At 40.5% G+C, this 18970-nt stretch overlaps 1 protein-coding gene across 1 annotated transcript in view; it reads right to left on the bottom strand.

The window, feature by feature from the left end:
- ETNK1 (ethanolamine kinase 1) overlaps positions 1-16842 on the bottom strand; it is a 62963-nt gene extending 46121 nt beyond the window's left edge. Inside the window, exon 1 of the mRNA XM_038577054.1 lies at positions 16581-16842. Within this exon, the coding sequence (XP_038432982.1) occupies positions 16581-16736 (156 nt within the window). The 5' untranslated portion in view covers positions 16737-16842. The remainder of the gene's footprint in view (positions 1-16580) is intronic.
- Between the last annotated feature and the right edge of the window lie 2128 nt (positions 16843-18970).

Raw genomic sequence — 18970 nt, 5'->3', positions numbered from 1 at the left:
GGAGGTCTGCATCAGGCTCTCTGCTCAGCAGAGTCTGCTTCTCCCTCTACCCCTCCCCCTTGCTCATGCATGTGCGCACACATGTTATCTCTCTCAAATGAATCTATTTAAAAAAAAGAAAAAAGACTTTAAAACTCTCCCATTCATTTGAAATGAAGCAATAATGAATGTGTAAATAATCCATGGGATGAAGAAAAAAAGATAATTAGAAAACATTCTGAAGTGAATGATGATAAAAATATTTCAAAACTTGTGGGCACTTTCAGGATCACGTAAATGAAAATATTGAGAAAAAAAAAAAATGGGGAGCCTGGGTGGCTAAATTGGTTAAGCACCTGCCTTTGGCTCAGGTCATATTCCCAAGGCCCTGGGATCAAGCCCACATCAGGCTCTCTGCTCAGTTGGAGCCTGCTCCTGCTTCTCGTTCTCCCTCTTCCTCTCCCTCCCCCTCAGCCACTCCCCTGCTTGTGCTATCTCTCTGTCAAATAAAATCTTTAAAAAAATAAAGGCAAAAATAAATAAATAAATAAAGTAAGTAAGTAAGTAAATATAAAGGCAGAAAAAAATAAAATAAAATAAAAAAATAAATAAAGGCAGAAAACTGGTGACATAAGCTTCCAGCTTAAAAAAAAACTAGAAAAATAACAGCCAGTTAATCTTAAAAAAAAAAAGATTAGGAAGAAAATAAAAGGGCAAAATTATCAATAAAATAGAACTCAACAAAAAAAAAAAAATAGAACTCAACAATCAAAATTATTCTTTTTAAAGATAATGTTGATAACTTCCAAGCAAAATTATTAAGAAAAAGAAAACAGTTAATAAGATACCAAAACATGCCAAGGACATTACAAGAAAATAGTTGCAAAAATCCTTATCAAAATATTAACTAGGAGCATCTAGCTAGCCCAGTCAAAAGAGGGTGAGACTCTTGATCTCAGGGTAGTGATTTTGAGCCCCATTGTATAGAGATTATGTAAATAAATAAAAATGTTTTTTAAATATTAGTAACGAATACAATATAAAAAAAAAGAACAAATCGGAACCAAATGGGGCTTACTCTATATAAGCAAAGACTTTTAACATTCAATTTTTTAAAAAACTCAATGTTATTCAGCTTAATAACAGAAATTTGGAGGAAAATATGTAATCATCATGAGATGCAAAAAAGAAAAAGCACATGAAAAATTCAATACCCATGTATGATTAAAACATTTGCAAACTAAAAATAAGATGAAAACTTCCTTGGAGCCCCTAGCTGGCTCAGTCCATAGAACATACAATTTGATCTCAAGGTTGTGAGTTAGAACTCCACACGGGGTGCAGAGATTACTTAAAAACACATACATACATACATACATAAAGAGGAAATTTCCTTAATCTGACAGAGTATCCAAAGAAAACCTACAGACATCATCATACCTCATAATAAATTACTGAAAGCATTCTCCCCCTGAGATTGGGAACATGATAAGGATGCTCACACTATCACCTTTTATTTCAACATTGTGCTGGACATCCTAGCCAGTGCAGTAAGGCAAAAAATAAATAAATAAATAAAGGAAGAATAGGAAAGAGAAAAAATATATGTATCATCATTTGCAAACACAGGGAAAATACAAAAAGCATATACATTAAACATTAGAACTCATGTTTGAAAATTTCAATACATAACAATAGATTGAATTTCTATATACCAACAATTCATTTTTTTAATTATACCTTTTATAATAATATCAAAAAACATCAAATTCCTAGGGGGAAAAAGAAAAATAAAATGAAACATGCAAGACCACCACACTGAAAACTTCAAAAGTCTGAGACGCCTGGGTGGCTCAGTGGTTGAGAGTCTGCCTTCAGCCCAGGGCATGATCCTGGAGTCCCAGGATCAAGTCCCAACATCAGGCTCCCTGCATGGAGCCCACTTCTCCTTCTGCCTGTGTCTCTGCCCCAATCCTCCCCCCTCGCCCCCCACCCCCGTGTCTCTCATGAATAAAGAAATAAAACCTTAAAAAAAAAAGAAAAGAAAACTTCAAAAGTCTGAGAAGGGGTGCCTGCTGGCTCAGGCTGTAAGGCATGCAACTCTTGATCTCGGGGTCATGAGTTTGAGGCCCACATTGGGAGTAGAGTTTACTTTAAAAAAAAAAAAAAAAGTTTGAGAAAAATAAAAGGACTAAATAAATGGAATATTCCTTGTTTATGGATTTTAAGACAATATTATTAACGATTTTTACTTCTCAAATATCTATAGATGCCACAAAGTATCAAACTCTCATTCAGTTTCTTTTTGTGAAAATTGAAAAGCTAAGTCTGCAATTTATATGGCAATTTAAAAAGAACAGTCAAGGCAATTTTAAAGAACAAATTAGAATCCTATACCAAGGAGTGCAGTAAATATACAACATATCAACACCTACAGCAATTAATCAGGTTCTACACTTGATGTGTGCTTTTTATTATGTGTATAACTTAACATCAAGCAGACTGTTATTAGAGTTAATGTGACATCCACATCAGGAAGAATGTACCTTCACATAACCTTCTCATTACCTTCAGCTCTAGGTAATCTTAAAGAAAATTCCCCAAAGCTTTATAGTTTTAAAAACTGAAAAGAAATATACAAGTACTTTTGCACTTTCTCTAATTTCTACCTTAGTATTTTAAAGAAGAGGTATAGATATAGACGGACAAATGGTCCCCAACTTAGGATAGTCTGACTTACAATTTTCCAACTTTACAATGGTGTAAAAACAATATGCATTCAGTAAAACCATACCCTGAATGTGAATTTAGGATTGGCAATATACAGTATGATCCTCTCTCATGACTATGGGCAAAAGCAGCTCCAGCTCTCAACCAGCCACAGGATTATGAGAACAAACAACCAGTACATAAATAACCATTCTATACCCATACAACCATTCTGTTTTTCACTTTCAGTACCATATTCAATAAATAACATAAAATATTCAACACTTTATTATAAAATAGGCCTGTGTTAGATGATTTTTGTCCAACTGCAGGCAAATATCAGTGTTCTGGGCATATTTAAAGTCGGCTAGGCTAAGCTATGAGGCTCAGTTGGTTACGTGTGTAAAATGCATTTTGATTTAGGATATCTTTGACTTAGTGTGTAAAATGCATTTTGATTTAGGATATCTGACTTACAGTGGGTGTCAGGATGTAACTACATCTAAGTCAAAGGATACATATATCTATGAAATGAAATAAAATTTCTTACTCTATTACATGCATTCTCAACACAGCTATCACTAACAAAGAAACAAAAAAAAAAAATCTTAGGTATTACAATGGTTTGTGGCTCATCAAAACACAATCCTGACAAAATTTAATTCTTCAGTACATAATTTCTGTTAGATAGAAATCAATAAAATTTTTAATTTAAACTTTCTGTTTAGGGAGAAATTATTAAAAGGGTCGAGAAACAATGGCCTAGAACACAGGCATATTCAATATATGTTTGCTTATATATAAATTGATTGTAAAATACCTTAGAAATGATCAATTTGTAGAATGAAAATCTATGGCCTAGGTAAGTTCCCTTACTTATCCAAAGTCACAATGGCAGAACAGGTCTTAATCTGTTTCAAGGATATCAAAACCTACCTCAAGTTCACTAGTATAATCCTAGACTCACTATAATATTGCTAAAGCATCATTTGGGGGAAAAAAAAGGTTAGAGGATGATAAATCCCTGACGCCAGGTGTTTGCCAAATCACCCATAGTATTAAACAGTAGGCATGCTGCCATCTGTTACAGGAGGTAAAAATAAATGGAACCTAGCAATGACAGATCCAACCTCAGAGGAGTTTAGTCACTGAATCCACAATAAAATGCAAAATGAGAAATTGCCTAAATGCACAATTCACTGGCTATTGTTAGCATACTACCTAGAACAGAAAGCCAGACACTTTTAGGGTGGATTGTGACGTTACACAGACCCAGATTCCAACTGGTCCAGTGCACCATCAAGTTGCTAACCTCAAAACCATCATAAAGGAGAAAAATCATGCTGAACAGCAAATTTACAGCTGTTTACCAAAATGATTCAGGAGGCAAGGAAACAAAATCAGGAAACTAATAAAACCAGGGGATATAGTGTAAAAGTTGTCTCATTTAATGGCTCAAGATAGCTAGCTCCCTAAAAAACCTTTTTGTTTTTTTAATTTTTTTAGAGATTTTATTTATTTGACAGAGAGAGCACATGAGCACAAGCAGGGGGAATGGCAGAGGGAGAGGGAGAAGCAGGCTCCCCACTGAGCAGGGAGCCCAAAGTGGGGCTCAATCCCAGGACCCTGGGATCATGACTTAAGCTGAAGGCAGATACTTAACCAACTGTGCCACCCAGGCACCCCTAAAAAAAACCTTTATTAATACAACTCATAAGAATGGTTAAGTTAGCCTGCTTCTCCCCCTCCGTAGCTCCCTCTGCTTGTGCTTGCTCACATTCTCTCTCAAATATATAAAAATCCTTAAAATAAATTTAAAAAAAGAATGGTTAAAGTAGAAGCAGTCTATGGTTTGAAGACCATGGCACGTTTGTGATAATACAGGACCCACAGATCACTACTGTTATTCCTTAATGGCAATGACTAACCCAAACAAGAGGGCTAGCCTTGTACAATGAATGAAGTGGCTAGAGAGTTTGTTTATCCTGAGAAGAGGAACTGTCCTGTCCTTTGCATGCAAAGTGGAATAGTCCAGATGAAGTGGTTGATATGCTGTACATGCAGGCCATACTAGATTTGCTTTATAGTGACCAAGATATTCAACCACTTAATATATCCCATCCCCAGGTCGTGGTGAATACTGTGTATAAAAATTACTCCTACTACATGGGGACCCATGTAACTTTACTTTTACCAACAAAAGAAACTGTTCAGGATGTTGGATCAGAGTTGCTGTCTCAAGCTTCCCGTCACAGGTCAGGAATGATACCAAAAAATTAGATGGTTCACTAACAAGCAGAAAAGACAAAGGAGATGGCAAATCTACTTGCCCCAGTAGAATGGAAGGTTTTAGTGGTTACCGAAAAAAACCAGATAAATAAAGCAGATATTGATAAAGTTGGCAAAAGTTTTTAACCCATCATTATCAGATACTGAGTGGACTGATAGGAGCTGCTACTTAGTCTCCCAATATTGAAAGGCCCCTAACAAATCTACTCTATTTACTCTAGTTTGGAGACCTTAAAAAGCCAGAACACAGGGACACCTGGGTGGCTCAGCAGTTAAGAGTCTGCCTTCGGCTCAGCATGTGATCCCGGAGCCTGGGGATCAAGTCCTGCATCGGGCTCCCTGAGAGGAGCCTGCTCCTCCCTCTGCCTATGTCTCTGCCTCTCTCTATCTCTCATGAATAAATAAAATCTTAAAAAAAAAAAAAAAGCCAAAACACAAAGAGGAAAAAAACTATGATATTAAGCATGTGCCATCAACCTGGGGATAGTCAACAGATCAATCAAAGATGAAAAATGACTGTGAAGGTAGAATCTTAACCCTCAGGAGCCAGAGACCCGAGACCAAATGAACATATGTGGGTAAAATGGCCTAGAGCGGGAGAGAAGAAACCTTTTTGAGACTCCTTGACATGGAAGCCCAATGAATCTAACACCTTCATCAGAGACTCTAAAAGGAACAATAGGTAAAACTTGAGATACGGGGATGCTACTGTTGATGAGAAAATTTTGGATGCAAATTAGTGTTGGAACAGATATATGAGGTGATTTTGTCTCCTCTGCCAGAATGTATTACTGATTAGATTATGTTTTGTGGAAATGCTTCCTTTAGCTTTATAAAATAGAAGACACATAAATTTACCCTGCAGTCTGGACTAATGGACCATACCAACTGGGAACTTACAAAATTGCCCAAACCTGCCACAGATGCTATTTACAGCAATATAGAACACCTGGTGGGCAAAAAGAGTTTATAGCTTTAATGACACCTTAAAAGCTAAAGTGACATCAATAAACTTAAAGGTCATTTTGAGACCCGCAAAATACAGTCCAATACCTTCTTTCGGTATGTGACACTGTCCTACAACTACAAACCCTGAGGTGGTAAAAGTATTAAACTCTACTTAGTCACTCTTGAAATTTCTTTAATCCTAAGGATGATTTAAGATACCAAGCAGAGGGACGCCTGGGTGGCTCGGCAGTTGAGCGTCTGCCTTTGGCTTAGGGCATGATCCCAGAGTCCCAGGATTGAGTCCACCAGCAGGCTCCCTGTATGGAATTTGCTTCTCCCTCTGCCTATATCTCTGCCTCACTCTCTCGCTCTCTGTCTCTCATGAATAAATAAAATCTTAAAAAAAAAAAAAAGATACCAAGCAGGGAACCTGTTTTGACATACACTTATGATCTAGGATAACTAATTACTGAATTTAAATGAATAAACTCTTTCAGGTCAATAAAATAAAAAGTTTCAATTAAGATAACGGTTACTACACAAACAAAAAGCCTAGAAAGGTGGAAATTAATACTTATCAGTTAACTGTTTTGTGGGGAAAGTGGGGAAAAAAAGTCATTGGGTTCCATCATCTTCCAAAATAACAAAAAGAATGTAATGAACAATACCATTTTTGTGCATCCCACTAACAAAAATTTTTTAATTTTGTATCAGATTGGACAAGGTATAATGAAAAATGTACTCTCCAATACCATGTTGAAAACTATAAATTAACACACCTTTCATGACAATTTGGCAATATTAAAGTGAGAAACAGCATGATAGTTTTATGTGTCAACTTGGATTGGCTATAATACCCAGTTAGTCAATGAAACACTAATCTAGATATAGCTGTGAAAGTATTTTGTAGATGTACTTAACAACTACCGTTACATGAGTGGGCCTCATCCAATCACTTTAAGTAATATAAAACAAGTTTCTTAAGTGTTCCTGAAGAAATCTGCTTTAAGGGACACCTGGGTAGCTTTGCCTTCGGCTCAGGGTGCGATCCTGGAGTCCTGGAGTCCCGGGATCGAGTCCCACATCGGGATCGAGTCCCACATCGGGCTCCCTGCATGGAGCCTGCTTCTCCCTCTGCCTGTGTCACTGCCTCTCAATATCCCTGTGTTTCTCATAAATAAAATCTTAAAAAAAAAAAATCTGCTTTAAGATTGCAGCATCAGGGGCATCTGGGTGTCTCAGTGGCTGAGTGTCTGTCTGCCTCTGGTGCAGGTCATGATCTTGGGGTCCTGGAATTGAGTCCCTCATCAGGCTCCCAATGAGGAGCCTGCTTCTCCCTCTGCCTATGTTTCTGCCTCTCTCTGTGTCTCTCATGAATAAATCGAAAAAGGAAAGGAAAGGGAAAGGGAAAGGGAAAGGAAAGATTGCAGCATGGGGCGTCTGGGTGGTTCACTCGGCCAAGCATCTGACTCTTGATTTTGGCTCAAATAAAGATTTTATGGGTTGTGGGATCAAGCCTAGCATAGAGCCCCCCATGGAGCTCCACATCACACTGGGCTCCACACACAGCAGGGAGCTTGCTTGTAGATTCTCTCCCTCTGCCTCTCCCCTGACTTGCATGTACACAGGGACGCTTTCCCTCTCAAATAAATAAATTTAAAAAAAAAAAAAAAAAAAGACTACACCATCAACTCCTAAGTTTCTAACCTACTATCCTGCCCTACAATTCAGACTTATCAGCCTCTACAACTGTTATGAGCCAATTCTTTGAAACAAAGACTATATAGTATATATATGAAATTCTGTTTCTCTGTAGGATCCTAACTGGCACATAGTTTTTAACCTTTTAATCCCACTAATAAGGTTTAGGGACACTTGGGTGGCTCAGTCAGAGGAGCATGTGACTCTTGATCTCAGGATTGTGAGCTCAAGCCCCATGTTGGGTGTAGAAATTACTTAAACATTAAAGAAAAAAAAAGGGGGGGGGGAGGCAGCCGCGGTGGCCAAGCGGTTTAGCACCTGCCTTTGGCCCAGGGCGTGATCCTGAGGCTCCGGGACCGAGTCCCACATTGAGCTCCCTGCATGGAGCCTGCTTCTCCCTCTGCCTGTGTCTCTGCCCCTCTCTCTCTCTCTCTTTCTGTCTCTCATGAATAAATGAATAAAATCTTTAAAAACTATACATATATATATATAAAAGCAGTTTATGCAATACTATTTTTAATATGCAAAAAATAAAACAATTCTATGATGTTTAAAAAACATGGGGCAGAGGTACCTTGGTGGCTCAGTCGTTTGAGGCTCCAACTCTCATTTTCTGCTCAGGTCATGTTCTCAGGGTTGTGAGATGAAGCCCCACATCAGGCTCCATCAAGCATGTAGTCATATTAAGATTCTCCCTCTCCCTCTACCCCTCCCCCCACTTGTGCAAACATGTACACAGCACATGCCCTCTAAAAAAATTAATTCTTTAAAAAATATATGGGGCAGATTATACATACTGACACAGGAGGATGTCTAAGATACATTATTTTAAAATGCAAGATACAGGGCAGCCCCAGTGGCTCAGCGGTTTAGCGCGACCTTCAGCCCACAGTGTGATCCTGGAGACCAGGGTTTGAGTCCAACATCAGCCGCCCTGCATGGAGCCTGTGTCTCTCTGCCTCTCTCTTTCTGTGTCTCTCATGAATAAATAAGTAAATAAAATCTTTTTTAAAAAATTAAAAATGCAAGATACAGAATAACTTTGTGTATATAAAAGGAATATAATTATATTTGATATTTATTAACATAGGTGATTTGTGCCCTAATAAATCCATATAATCTAATTTTTTGGATGTTCAAAAAATTGCTCACAAAATTACTGCAGGGAGAATGAATGAGTTGGAAGTTGAGGGAGTTGAACTTTCTACTTTTCGTCTTATAGCCTTGTATAAGTTTTAAATATTTTATAAAGAGTATATATTATTTTTTAAACAATATTATTTATATTTTTTAAACAAAATCAACAGGTTTAGATAGGATATGAGCCTTTGTAGTTTTCTACTCTATACTCTCTAGCTATTTTTAAGCTTCATTTTAATAATTAAGTCACATGATGTTTAACATGACCAAATATTATGTTTATAGCTATCAAACATTATAGTCAATAACATACAAGCATGTAGAAGTGAAAGGATGAAAAACAGGAACTCAAAATTGTACATGTGGCATGATCCTAATTATGTAAAATATGTATGGCAGAAATATAAGGTAATAAAAAACGGTCCTTTTTTTTTAATAAAATACGAATAGAAAATGGTTTTTCTTCCTATTCAAAGTTTCAATATTGTGAAATGTTTAGTAAAACTAAATTATTTCATGTTCATGCTCCCTATAAAAGAAAATTAATAAACTTAATATATTATTTTCTCATAGTACTGACTTGTAAAAAAAATGACTAATTCAAAATACTGTTAGTTTAAAAAAACAAACAAAAACAAAAACAAAAAAACAACCTGCTATTGTGACTTCCACTAGAGGGAGGGAGAGATTAGGACCAGGAAGGAAAATAGAGAGATTCTGGATTGGGGATATTTTTTTCCCAGGGTTCGGTTACACAGTATTTGTTAACCAACTGAGCCACCCAGGAACCCCTGTATCTCATGACTTTTAAACTTTTTTTTTTTTAATTTTTATTTATTTATGATAGTCACAGAGAGAGAGAGAGAGAGAGGCAGAGACACAGGCAGAGGGAGAAGCACCTCCATGCACCGGGAGCCCGACGTGGGATTCAATCCCGGGTCTCCAGGATCGTGCTCTGGGCCAAAGGCAGGCGCTAAACCGCTGCGCCACCCAGGGATCCCTCTCATGACTTTTAAAAGGGTCAGGGACACCTGGGTGGCTCAGCGGTTGAGCATCTGCCTTCTGCTCAGGGCGTGATCCTGGAGTCCCATGATCGAGTCCCACCCACATCCGGCTCCCTGCATGGAGCCTGCTTCTCTCTCTCTCTGCGTCTCTCATGAATAAATAAATAAAATTTAAAAAAAATAAAAGGGTCATAAAAAATATTTTTTATCAAAAAGCAAAATAATTCCTGAGAAGACAAAATCATGAGAAATAACCTGATTCCTTAAACACAGATCTTCCATTACTTCTCTATTTTTTGTCACCGACAGAAAAATAAAGGGAAAAAAAAAAAAAACCCTAAGCTTGCCTTTTCCCTCACCTGCAAGCAATTAAGTCCTGCATATTTACTTTCTGAAATGTCAAATCTGTTCTTTATTTTCATCTCCAAGGCAGCTGTCCTAATTTGGGTCACAGCACCTCTTGTCTGGACTAACTTAACAGTCTCTCCTAGGCTAAGTCTTTCTCATTTTTTTTTTTGTTTTTTTTTTTTTTAAAGCGTATTTTTTTTTTAAAGATTTTATTTATTTATTCATAGAGACACAGCTAGAGAGAGAGGCAGAGACACAGTTAGAGGGAGAAGCAGGCTCCATGCAGGGAGCCTGACGTGGGACTCGATCCCAGGTCTCCAGGATCACGCCCTGGGCTGCAGGCGGCGCTTAACCGCTGCGCCACCGGGGCTGCCCCTCTTTCTCATTTTTTAATGTGATATGCAGACAAAAATACACATTTATCATCTAATTCAGTACCTACTTTCATATGAAACTAAAACAAGCTTCACTAAACAGCCTTTACTTCATTGTTTGCAAGACTCTCTGATCTATCCTATCACATCCTATTTTAACTCATCTTTTTAAATTGTAGCGGTTTCAATTCACTTTATTGATTTTAACATCGAATTAGTGTGGGTAACCACCAGTTTCAAAACCAATATCCTAGGTGATCACTTATTCCCTGATTCAAAACACCTCATTCAACTACTGCTGCCTTCAATATAGTCTTCCACTGCTCTAAAAAATATACAATATAACTCACCTGCTTAAAAATATTCACTGGCTTCCCCTTATATCCTAGATAATAAAATACCACCTCCTTAATGAAGCACAAAACCTTCATATCTAACAACTCCCTTTCTCAAAAATCAGTCCCACTTCTTTTCTTGTTCATACTCCATTCTGCCCCCAAAATACTCATAGCCTAGCTTTGTTTTTTTTTTCCCTCATAGTCCAGCTTTGTGAAACTAGGTTTCATTACCCAGAAATGTTTCCCCATACCATCTGACCACATCTTTCCTTCAAAGCTCAGTTCAGGTATCCCCTCCATAAAGCCTTCCCTCCTACATTTTCCCATGCTTACCTTGTTATAGTTAGTTGTACAAAAGAATGCTGTTTAAAATCAGCATCATCCCTGCTACAAAAAAAAAAAAAAAAAAAAAAATGGGGGATCCCTGGGTGGCACAGCGGTTTAGCGCCTGCCTTTGGCCCAGGGCACCTTCCTGGAGACTCGGGATCGAATCCCACGTCGGGCTCCCGGTGCATGGAGCCTGCTTCTCCCTCTGCCTGTGTCTCTGCCTCTCTCTCTGACTATCATAAATAAATAAATAAATAAAAATACCTTTAAAAAAAAAATGTATCGGGGGCACATGGATGGCTCAGTTGGTTAAGCATCAGGCTCTTTATTTTGGCTCAGGTTATGGTCTCAGGGTGTGACATCAAGCCCTGCACTGGGCTCAGTGCTGGGTGTGGAGTCTGCTTAGGATTCTCTCTCCCTCTGCCCCTCCTCACTCACACATGCACAAGTTCTTCCTCTCTAAAACAAATAAAGCTTTTAAGATATATATACACACATATGTATATGTCTATATATATATATAACAAAATTACTGAATTTTAGGAGCTTACAATTCTTTCGGATCAAGTATCCCATTTACAAATGGGAGGGGCTGCTGAGGGAGATGGGAGGGAAAGAGTTGGAGGTATGTAGTATTAATATATACTATGCATAACTTTATGTATTTCTCAGGATATTCTATTAGTAGTAAAGTAGTAAAAACTGGTGCTGGTTGTAAAATTACCATTAGTAGTAAAGCGTTAGAGTAGTAAAATTCTATTATTTTCTACTAGCCTATTTTCCAAGGTAAATAGTAATCCCATTTCACAGAGATTTAAAACTTGCCAAAGGTTGTACAAATGGCTGGTATCAGGATTCAAAAACCAGCCTCTTTCCACCACATTATGCTGAGGCCCAAGAGAGGTCAAGCTGTTTTAGTCCAAGTCACACAGCTGTAAATACCTGAAAATGAACTAACATGTTAGGCTTTTCTGACATTTTAGTCATAATAAAAGACATGGGAGTCTATCAAACATTACATATCTTTGGGGAGCTTAGCTAGTTCAGTTGGTAGAGCATCTTGCTCTCAGTGTCATGAGTTCAAGGCCCATGGTGGGTGTAGAGATTACTTTAAAAAAAATATACACACACACCTTTAATAGGAGATGCCTGTCAAACATCTGTTCTTAGCTATACTCAACAAAGTATTAGGGCCTACTACCCATCAAATACATTATTATAAAACACTGATAATCTCACAAAAAGAAAAGGCATAGGAAATGGAAAACTGGACCTAACTGCTGATATTAAAAGTCATGTTGAATAAAAACTATAACCTCTTTGGGAGGCCTGGGTGGCTCAGCGGTGGGGGCGTCTGACTTCGGCTCAGGGCATGATCCCAGGGGATCGAGTCCCACATTGGGCTCCCCGCGGGGGAGCCTGCTTCTTTCTCTGCCTGTGTCTCTGCCTTTCTCTGGGTCTCTCATGAATAAATAAATAAATTAAAAAAAAAAAACCACTAAAGGAGACATAGTTCAAAAGAACTGTATATGTTTTTGTTTTGATTCTTCATTTAATACATTATTAGATATTAAATATCAAATATCAATATTAAAATAAGAAATATTATAGGTTTTGTTAATAGGGTATTTTAGCAACCATCTCCAACATAACTAAATAAAGAGAAGGGGATATAAAAACTGCTATGTAGCTACACAACCAAACACAAAAATAAAAAAAGGGATAACAAAACTATGCATCCAAAAACATGAAAAAAACTTGTAGTACAGCAGGAAAAAAACAGTATGCTTTTTAATTGTTCTTCTGTAGTCTTTAAACATGAATATGAACGTTCATTCCAAAAACACTATATTATGATTATTTTATCCTCCCTAGTAGACTAAGAACTTCAGTAAATATTATGAAATAAAAAACATCGTGGGGGGAAAAAAAAAAAAAAAACAACACTGTGACTGGTACTGTCGTTTCGGATCTACTTTCCAGTAGGGAAGAGTAACTTAGGGTAGCTAAGCATTAGGGTACACTCCAAAAAGCTCAACAATCTTCTCATAATTTTTTTCAATCTTGTGTGAATAGGAAAATAAAAAAATTAACTTGTTAAAATTCCATCTGAAAGAAGATACAGCATTCCTTGTGTGTGTAAGTTTTGAGCAAAGATTGAGCCCTGTATCATTTTGACTGAATCAGTCTTTTTTGTTTGCTTTTGGATTTTCCAGTATGTTCTGAATAGTTTAGCTCATGAGTAATCATCAGGTAAAATAAGTATTACTAGACTAAACTTCTAAGGTATGTTTAAAGCATATTTTAATTACACAAAATCTTAGAAAAAAATTTCTTTGAAAAAATAGGCTATATACCCTCTTTTTTCTAAAAAAGATTATTTGTTTATTCATGAGAGACACAAAGAGAGAGGCAGAGACATAGGCAGGGGGAGAAGCAAGCTCCACGCAAGAGTACCCGATATGGTACTCGATTCCAGGACCCGGTATTATGACCTGAGCCAAAGGCAGACACTCAACCACTGACCCACCCAGGTGCCCCAGCTATATACCCTTATTAATCTGTTGACTATATGATACATACTTCCCCTTCTGAAATGTTAAGTATAATTGTTATCTTTATACTTCAAAGGAAATAAAAGCAAATCTCAAAAGAAATATTCTCATTGAGATTTACCAAAAAAAATCCTAGGGCAGCCCGGGTGGCTCAGTGGTTTAGCGCTGCCTTCAGCCCAGGGTGTGATCCTGGAGACCCAGGATCGGGTCCCACGTCAGGCTCCCTGCATGGAGCCTGCTTATCCCTCTGCCTGTGTGTCTCTGCCCCCACCCCCATATCTCTCATGAATAAATAAATAAAATCTTTTTAAAAAAAAGAGAAGAGAGAGAGAGAGAGAGAAATCCTAAAGCATCATAAAGAAGAGTCTGTAATGACAGAATATGGGAGTCAGATTTTCTCAAGTTGAGAAATCACCAATGAATGACTGACTACCAATTTGAGTAATAGTTGTCTCAGCTTCTGTATCAGAAGCACTGCTTGCACAGGGAAGAATTATATTTCTAATAATCATTCTTACAGCAAAATAAGCAGTAATATTTACCTTCACTGACAAGCATATTGGAAGTTTGGATTATGAGTCCAAAGGTCTTAAAAGTGAAAAGTTGCTGCATAAAGAATAACAGGTAGGATTCAATCCCAAGTACTTTCTGACATCAAAAAAGTTTGATGTTACTACATTTTTTCCCCTTTTTTACCTATACCCTGGCTTTATTTCACTGAGTTTCATTTAAAAAAGGGGGGTGCGGGGCAGGGGGCAGCCCGGGTTGCTCAGTGGTTTAACGCCTGCCTTCAGCCCAAGGCCTGATCTTGGAGACCTAGAATTGAGTCCCACAACGGGCTCCCTGGATGGAGCCTGCTTCTCCCTCTGCACCCCCCCCCCCCTCTCTCTCATGAATAAATAAATAAAATCTTAAAAAAAAAAAAAAAAAAGCATCTACCCTAATATGGTTGTTTGTAGGATTAAATGATAAGATATATACATCACCTAACTCACAACCTGGCCCATTGGTACCTCAGGGTTAACTGTTATTTACTGTTCTACAGACAAATACATAAACGGAAACACCAATCTTCAAAGCTTTTCAAACTTTAAAGTCTCTGTGTTAAAAGTAGCATAGTTTGCCGGCACCAAAGTTTCCCAGGAAGCAGCACTGTCTTTAATTAATATCGGTTTAGTTTATAATTGGCTGCCAGAATAGAAATCATTTTAATGAATATAAAACTCTTCTGTAATAAACTACAAACAAGTTAATGAATAATAAACTAATGAAGTTCAGAGTTTCAACTTGGGAAGTTTCAATTTTGGAAATTTCAATTAATTTAACTTTCTTAATTAAAGGAAAGAAGAGTGGGCGCCTGGGTGGCTCAGTAGTTGAGCGTCTGCCTTTGGCTTGGGTCGTGATGCAGGGGTCCTGGGATGGAGTCCCACATCAGGTTCCACGCAGGGAGCCTGCCTCTCCCTCTGCCTGTGTCTCTGCCTCTCTCTCTGCGTCTCTCATGAATAAAAAAATATTTAAAAAAATAAAGGAAATAGAGATTACTAATTTTTTTTAACTACACATGAAAATCATTCTGACTTCCCTATGTTTAGTCAGCTAACAGTCCCTTAAAATTTCAAAATTTTTGTCTAACAATTTTTTTTTTCCCAAAACACATGGGTCCTTTTAATATGCTCAAAACTCTTCTACGCAACAAGAACTGAAACTAACACTTCTGAAAGCCCAAGTGTCAGGAACCGTTCTGGGCCCCAGAACACTGTTCATGTTTTATTCATCTTTGTATAGGTGACTACTTTAGCAAAGAACCTGAGATAATATTCAGATAACACTGCTGAATAAATTAGTCGACAAAATAAAGCAGATTAATTCGGCCACTTCTTACAGTATTGCTCATATTTGAAACAAAGCCCAAATATCTCAGCTTTCAAAATTACTGACTTTATTTTGTGCACGCAAGGAAAATGGAGGTTCATTGTCCTAGATCCTGAAACTCCGAAAGTTAAATTAATATTCAAAATAAATGTCGTGTGTACTAAATCTTAATTTATTAGAAATAAGTCAGTACAAAACACATAGGTCCCTAAGGACTTTCTCTCCTAATTTTTGCCTATGAATACAATGGCACACTGATCCATCTAACATCAAATACGGTTAATTTTACTAACGCGACTAAAAAAAATCAGAAACATCGATTCGAATAAAATATGTGTAAGTGCTACCTTAGAACCCAATCGAGTAATGCATGACTACAGTTATTACTCTGAAGCCGAGTACTCTCGCCAATCCGAGGATTTGAGAAGATAAAACGCAGGGTGAGACATCAATAGGAGTAAACCGCCGAGGGGGGAGGGGCGGGAAGGGAAAGGAAAAGATCAGAAGGATTAATTACTGCATTATCTGTGGAAGGAGAGAAGGTAACTGGGGACGAACGGAGAGGACCCCCTCGCAAGGGGGCTGGAAAAGGTCCCTTCTGCAGTGAGAAGGGGCTGGGGGAGTGGGAGGAGGGGCAAAGAGCAACAGGAATTTTCCCGGTATGAATGGGTGCGTCACTTACGTCGCTGCTTCCAGAAAGAAATTTTGCCCTGAGGACAACCTCCAAAAAAAGCAATTGTGGAGGAAGGGGGAGTGACCTTCGTCCGTGGGATGGAGGAAACACACGGTCACTTCCCAAAGGGCCGAGGGAGAAGACGTTCCCGTTGGTTCTCCCTCGATCACCGGGGAATCGAGGGATTGTGGGAGCCCCCGGCCCCACCCCCACCCCCACCCCCACCCCCGGCGTCGGCCCCGGCGTCGGCCCCGGCCCCGGCCCCGGCCCCGGCCCGGGCCCAGTCAGGGCTGTGAGAGACCCCGTGCTGAGGTGGGCGTTACCTGCAGGGTCACCTCCTGAGGGTCCCAGTGCGGCCGCAGGTGTTGCAGGAGGCTGAGGGCCCCCTCCCGGCAGCGCTGCTCCTCCTGATCCTGCACCGTGACGTCCAACTTGGGCACCTCGGGGGAGCCGGGCGGGACGTGGATGTAATTGGCCATGGCCCAGGCGACGGCAGAGACTACCACCACGACGACGGCGACGGCGACCACGAGAACGGCGGGCGCCGACAGGCTGGTGGCTCCTTCCGTCCCGGGGCGCCCTCGCAGGAGGGCTAGGGGCGCTCAAGCTGACGGGCGAGCGGTCGGAGGACGGCCGGACGCGGCTCTCTCGCCGACCCGGGTCTGCACAGCGGCGCAACGGGGCAGGGGATGTTCACGCGAAAAAAATTCCGCTCGTCTGCGCTCCACCGCCGGCGGCCGCGGAGCATGCCGGGACTGGCCTGACGCTGGCGTCATGCGCGGGGCGGGGCCTGGCGTCTGCGTCACAAGCCGCGGGCGACTTTCTAGCCCCGAGCACAATGGGCCGGCGGCTGGGAGCCGGCGCTGTCGGGGCTGCCCCGCCGCGCGGGCTGCTCCTCGGGCCTGAGCTTGAGCTCGGACAAGCCCCGAGGGCGGGGAAGCCTTAGCTCAGCTGCTCGGGAGCGCGCGGGGGGCGGGGTTCGAGTTACGGCTGCGTTTTTCCGGGAAGCGAGCTGCATGCCCCGGAGTAACCCCCGGAGTAGCCTCCGAATTTGGCCCGAGTCTGGGTCTGGGGGAGTGACCGGGTCGCCCCCGCCTGGCCGCGGAGCCGCTCCGTACGGGCGACCGCGCGGTCGCGTGGGCAACTAGACCCCCATCCGCCGTACGCGGAGAGAGCTCCTGGCGCTTGGGGCAAACGTGAGTAAGAGATTGGTGTAAGGCAACGACGGCGCTGCAAGGTTGGTTTGGAGGCCGAAGGTCTGGCCGCACCGAGAATCGTGCAGAGCCGGGGAACAGCCTGAGGATGAAGAGGAAAAGGAAGGGAAGAAACAGAGTTTTGAGGCTCAGCGCTAGGATGGCCCCATGCCTGCCGCCTGCTTCAGGGTATTTCCTGCGCGGGCCTTAAAACAGCCACTTTGAAAACTTGTAGCTTCAGGGCAGCCCCGGTGGTTGTGCGGGTTCGCGCCCCCGCCTTTGACCCAGGGCGTGAGCCTGGAGACCCTGGATCGGGCCCACGTCGGGCTCCCCGCATGGAGCCTGCTTCTCCCTCTGCCTGTGTCTCTGCCTCTCTCTCTCTCTCTCTATCATGAATAAATAAAATCTTTAAATATATATATTTTTTTTTAAAAAAAGATAGTGCTGGAAACTGGATAACCCCCAAGTAATTTACTGGTTCCTCCTAATTTTCTTCTTGATTGAGGAAAATGGTCCGAGATGTGACTTCGTCACCTGTCTTCCCTGAAACACTTAGGGCATGGTATGTTTATTAGGGGTAAATTGAATCACTAACTGGGTTCGGCTTAATTAACACTCAAATGCTTAATTACCTCCTTAACACGAGTTTACATTCTGATTGTTCACAAGGAACCTACTTAGTTTTGTAAATCACAAAATAAATAGCTGTCAAGAAGGGCAAATTCATAAGCTGAAAGGAAGAAAAAGAGGGGTACCTGGGTGGCTCAGCTGGTTACGTGTCCAACTCTTGATTTTGGCTAAGGTCAGGAACTGAGGGTGGTGGGATCCAGCCCTGTGGGGAGTCTGCTTGAAACTCTCTCCCCCACCCCCCCATCACCACTGCATGTGTGCATGCCTGCTTGTTTGTGCTGGCTCACAGTCTCGCTCTCTCGCTCTCTTTAAAATAGGTAAATTTGCGGATCCCTGGGTGGTGCAGCGGTTTAGTGCCTGCCTTTGGCCCAGGGCGCAATCCTGGAGTCCCGGGAGTGAGTCCCCCGTTGGGCTCCCTGCATGGAGCCTGCTTCTCCCTCTGCCTGTGTCTCTGCCTCTCTCTCTATGTCTATCATGAATAAATAAATAAAATCTTAAGACAAAATAGGTAAATTTTCGGGTGTCTGGGTGGCACAGTGGGTTAAGAGTCTGCCTTCAGCTTAGGTCATGATCTCAAGGTCCTAGCATGAAGCCCTAAGTCCGGCTCCCTCCTCAGTTGGGAGTCGGCTTCTCCCTTTCCCTCTGCCCCTCTCTCTGCTTATGCTCTTTCTCTCTCTCACTCTCTACTTCTCTGTCTCTTTCTCTAAAAATAATAAAATCTTTTAAAAAGTAAAATAATTTTTAAAAAAGAAAAAGAAAATACAGTGTTATAATACAGCAAGGGACTTGAATCAACATTTTCTAGACTTGAGCTTTTTTTTTTTTTTTTTAATCACGTTCTAAAAAAACATGCATTCTTTCCAATTTGGAGAGAAGTAATATACTAATGC

Source organism: Canis lupus, chromosome 27, assembly GCF_011100685.1.
Source record: "Canis lupus familiaris isolate Mischka breed German Shepherd chromosome 27, alternate assembly UU_Cfam_GSD_1.0, whole genome shotgun sequence".
NCBI lineage: Eukaryota > Metazoa > Chordata > Mammalia > Carnivora > Canidae > Canis > Canis lupus.
This window is presented reverse-complemented; position numbering and strand designations above follow the sequence as displayed.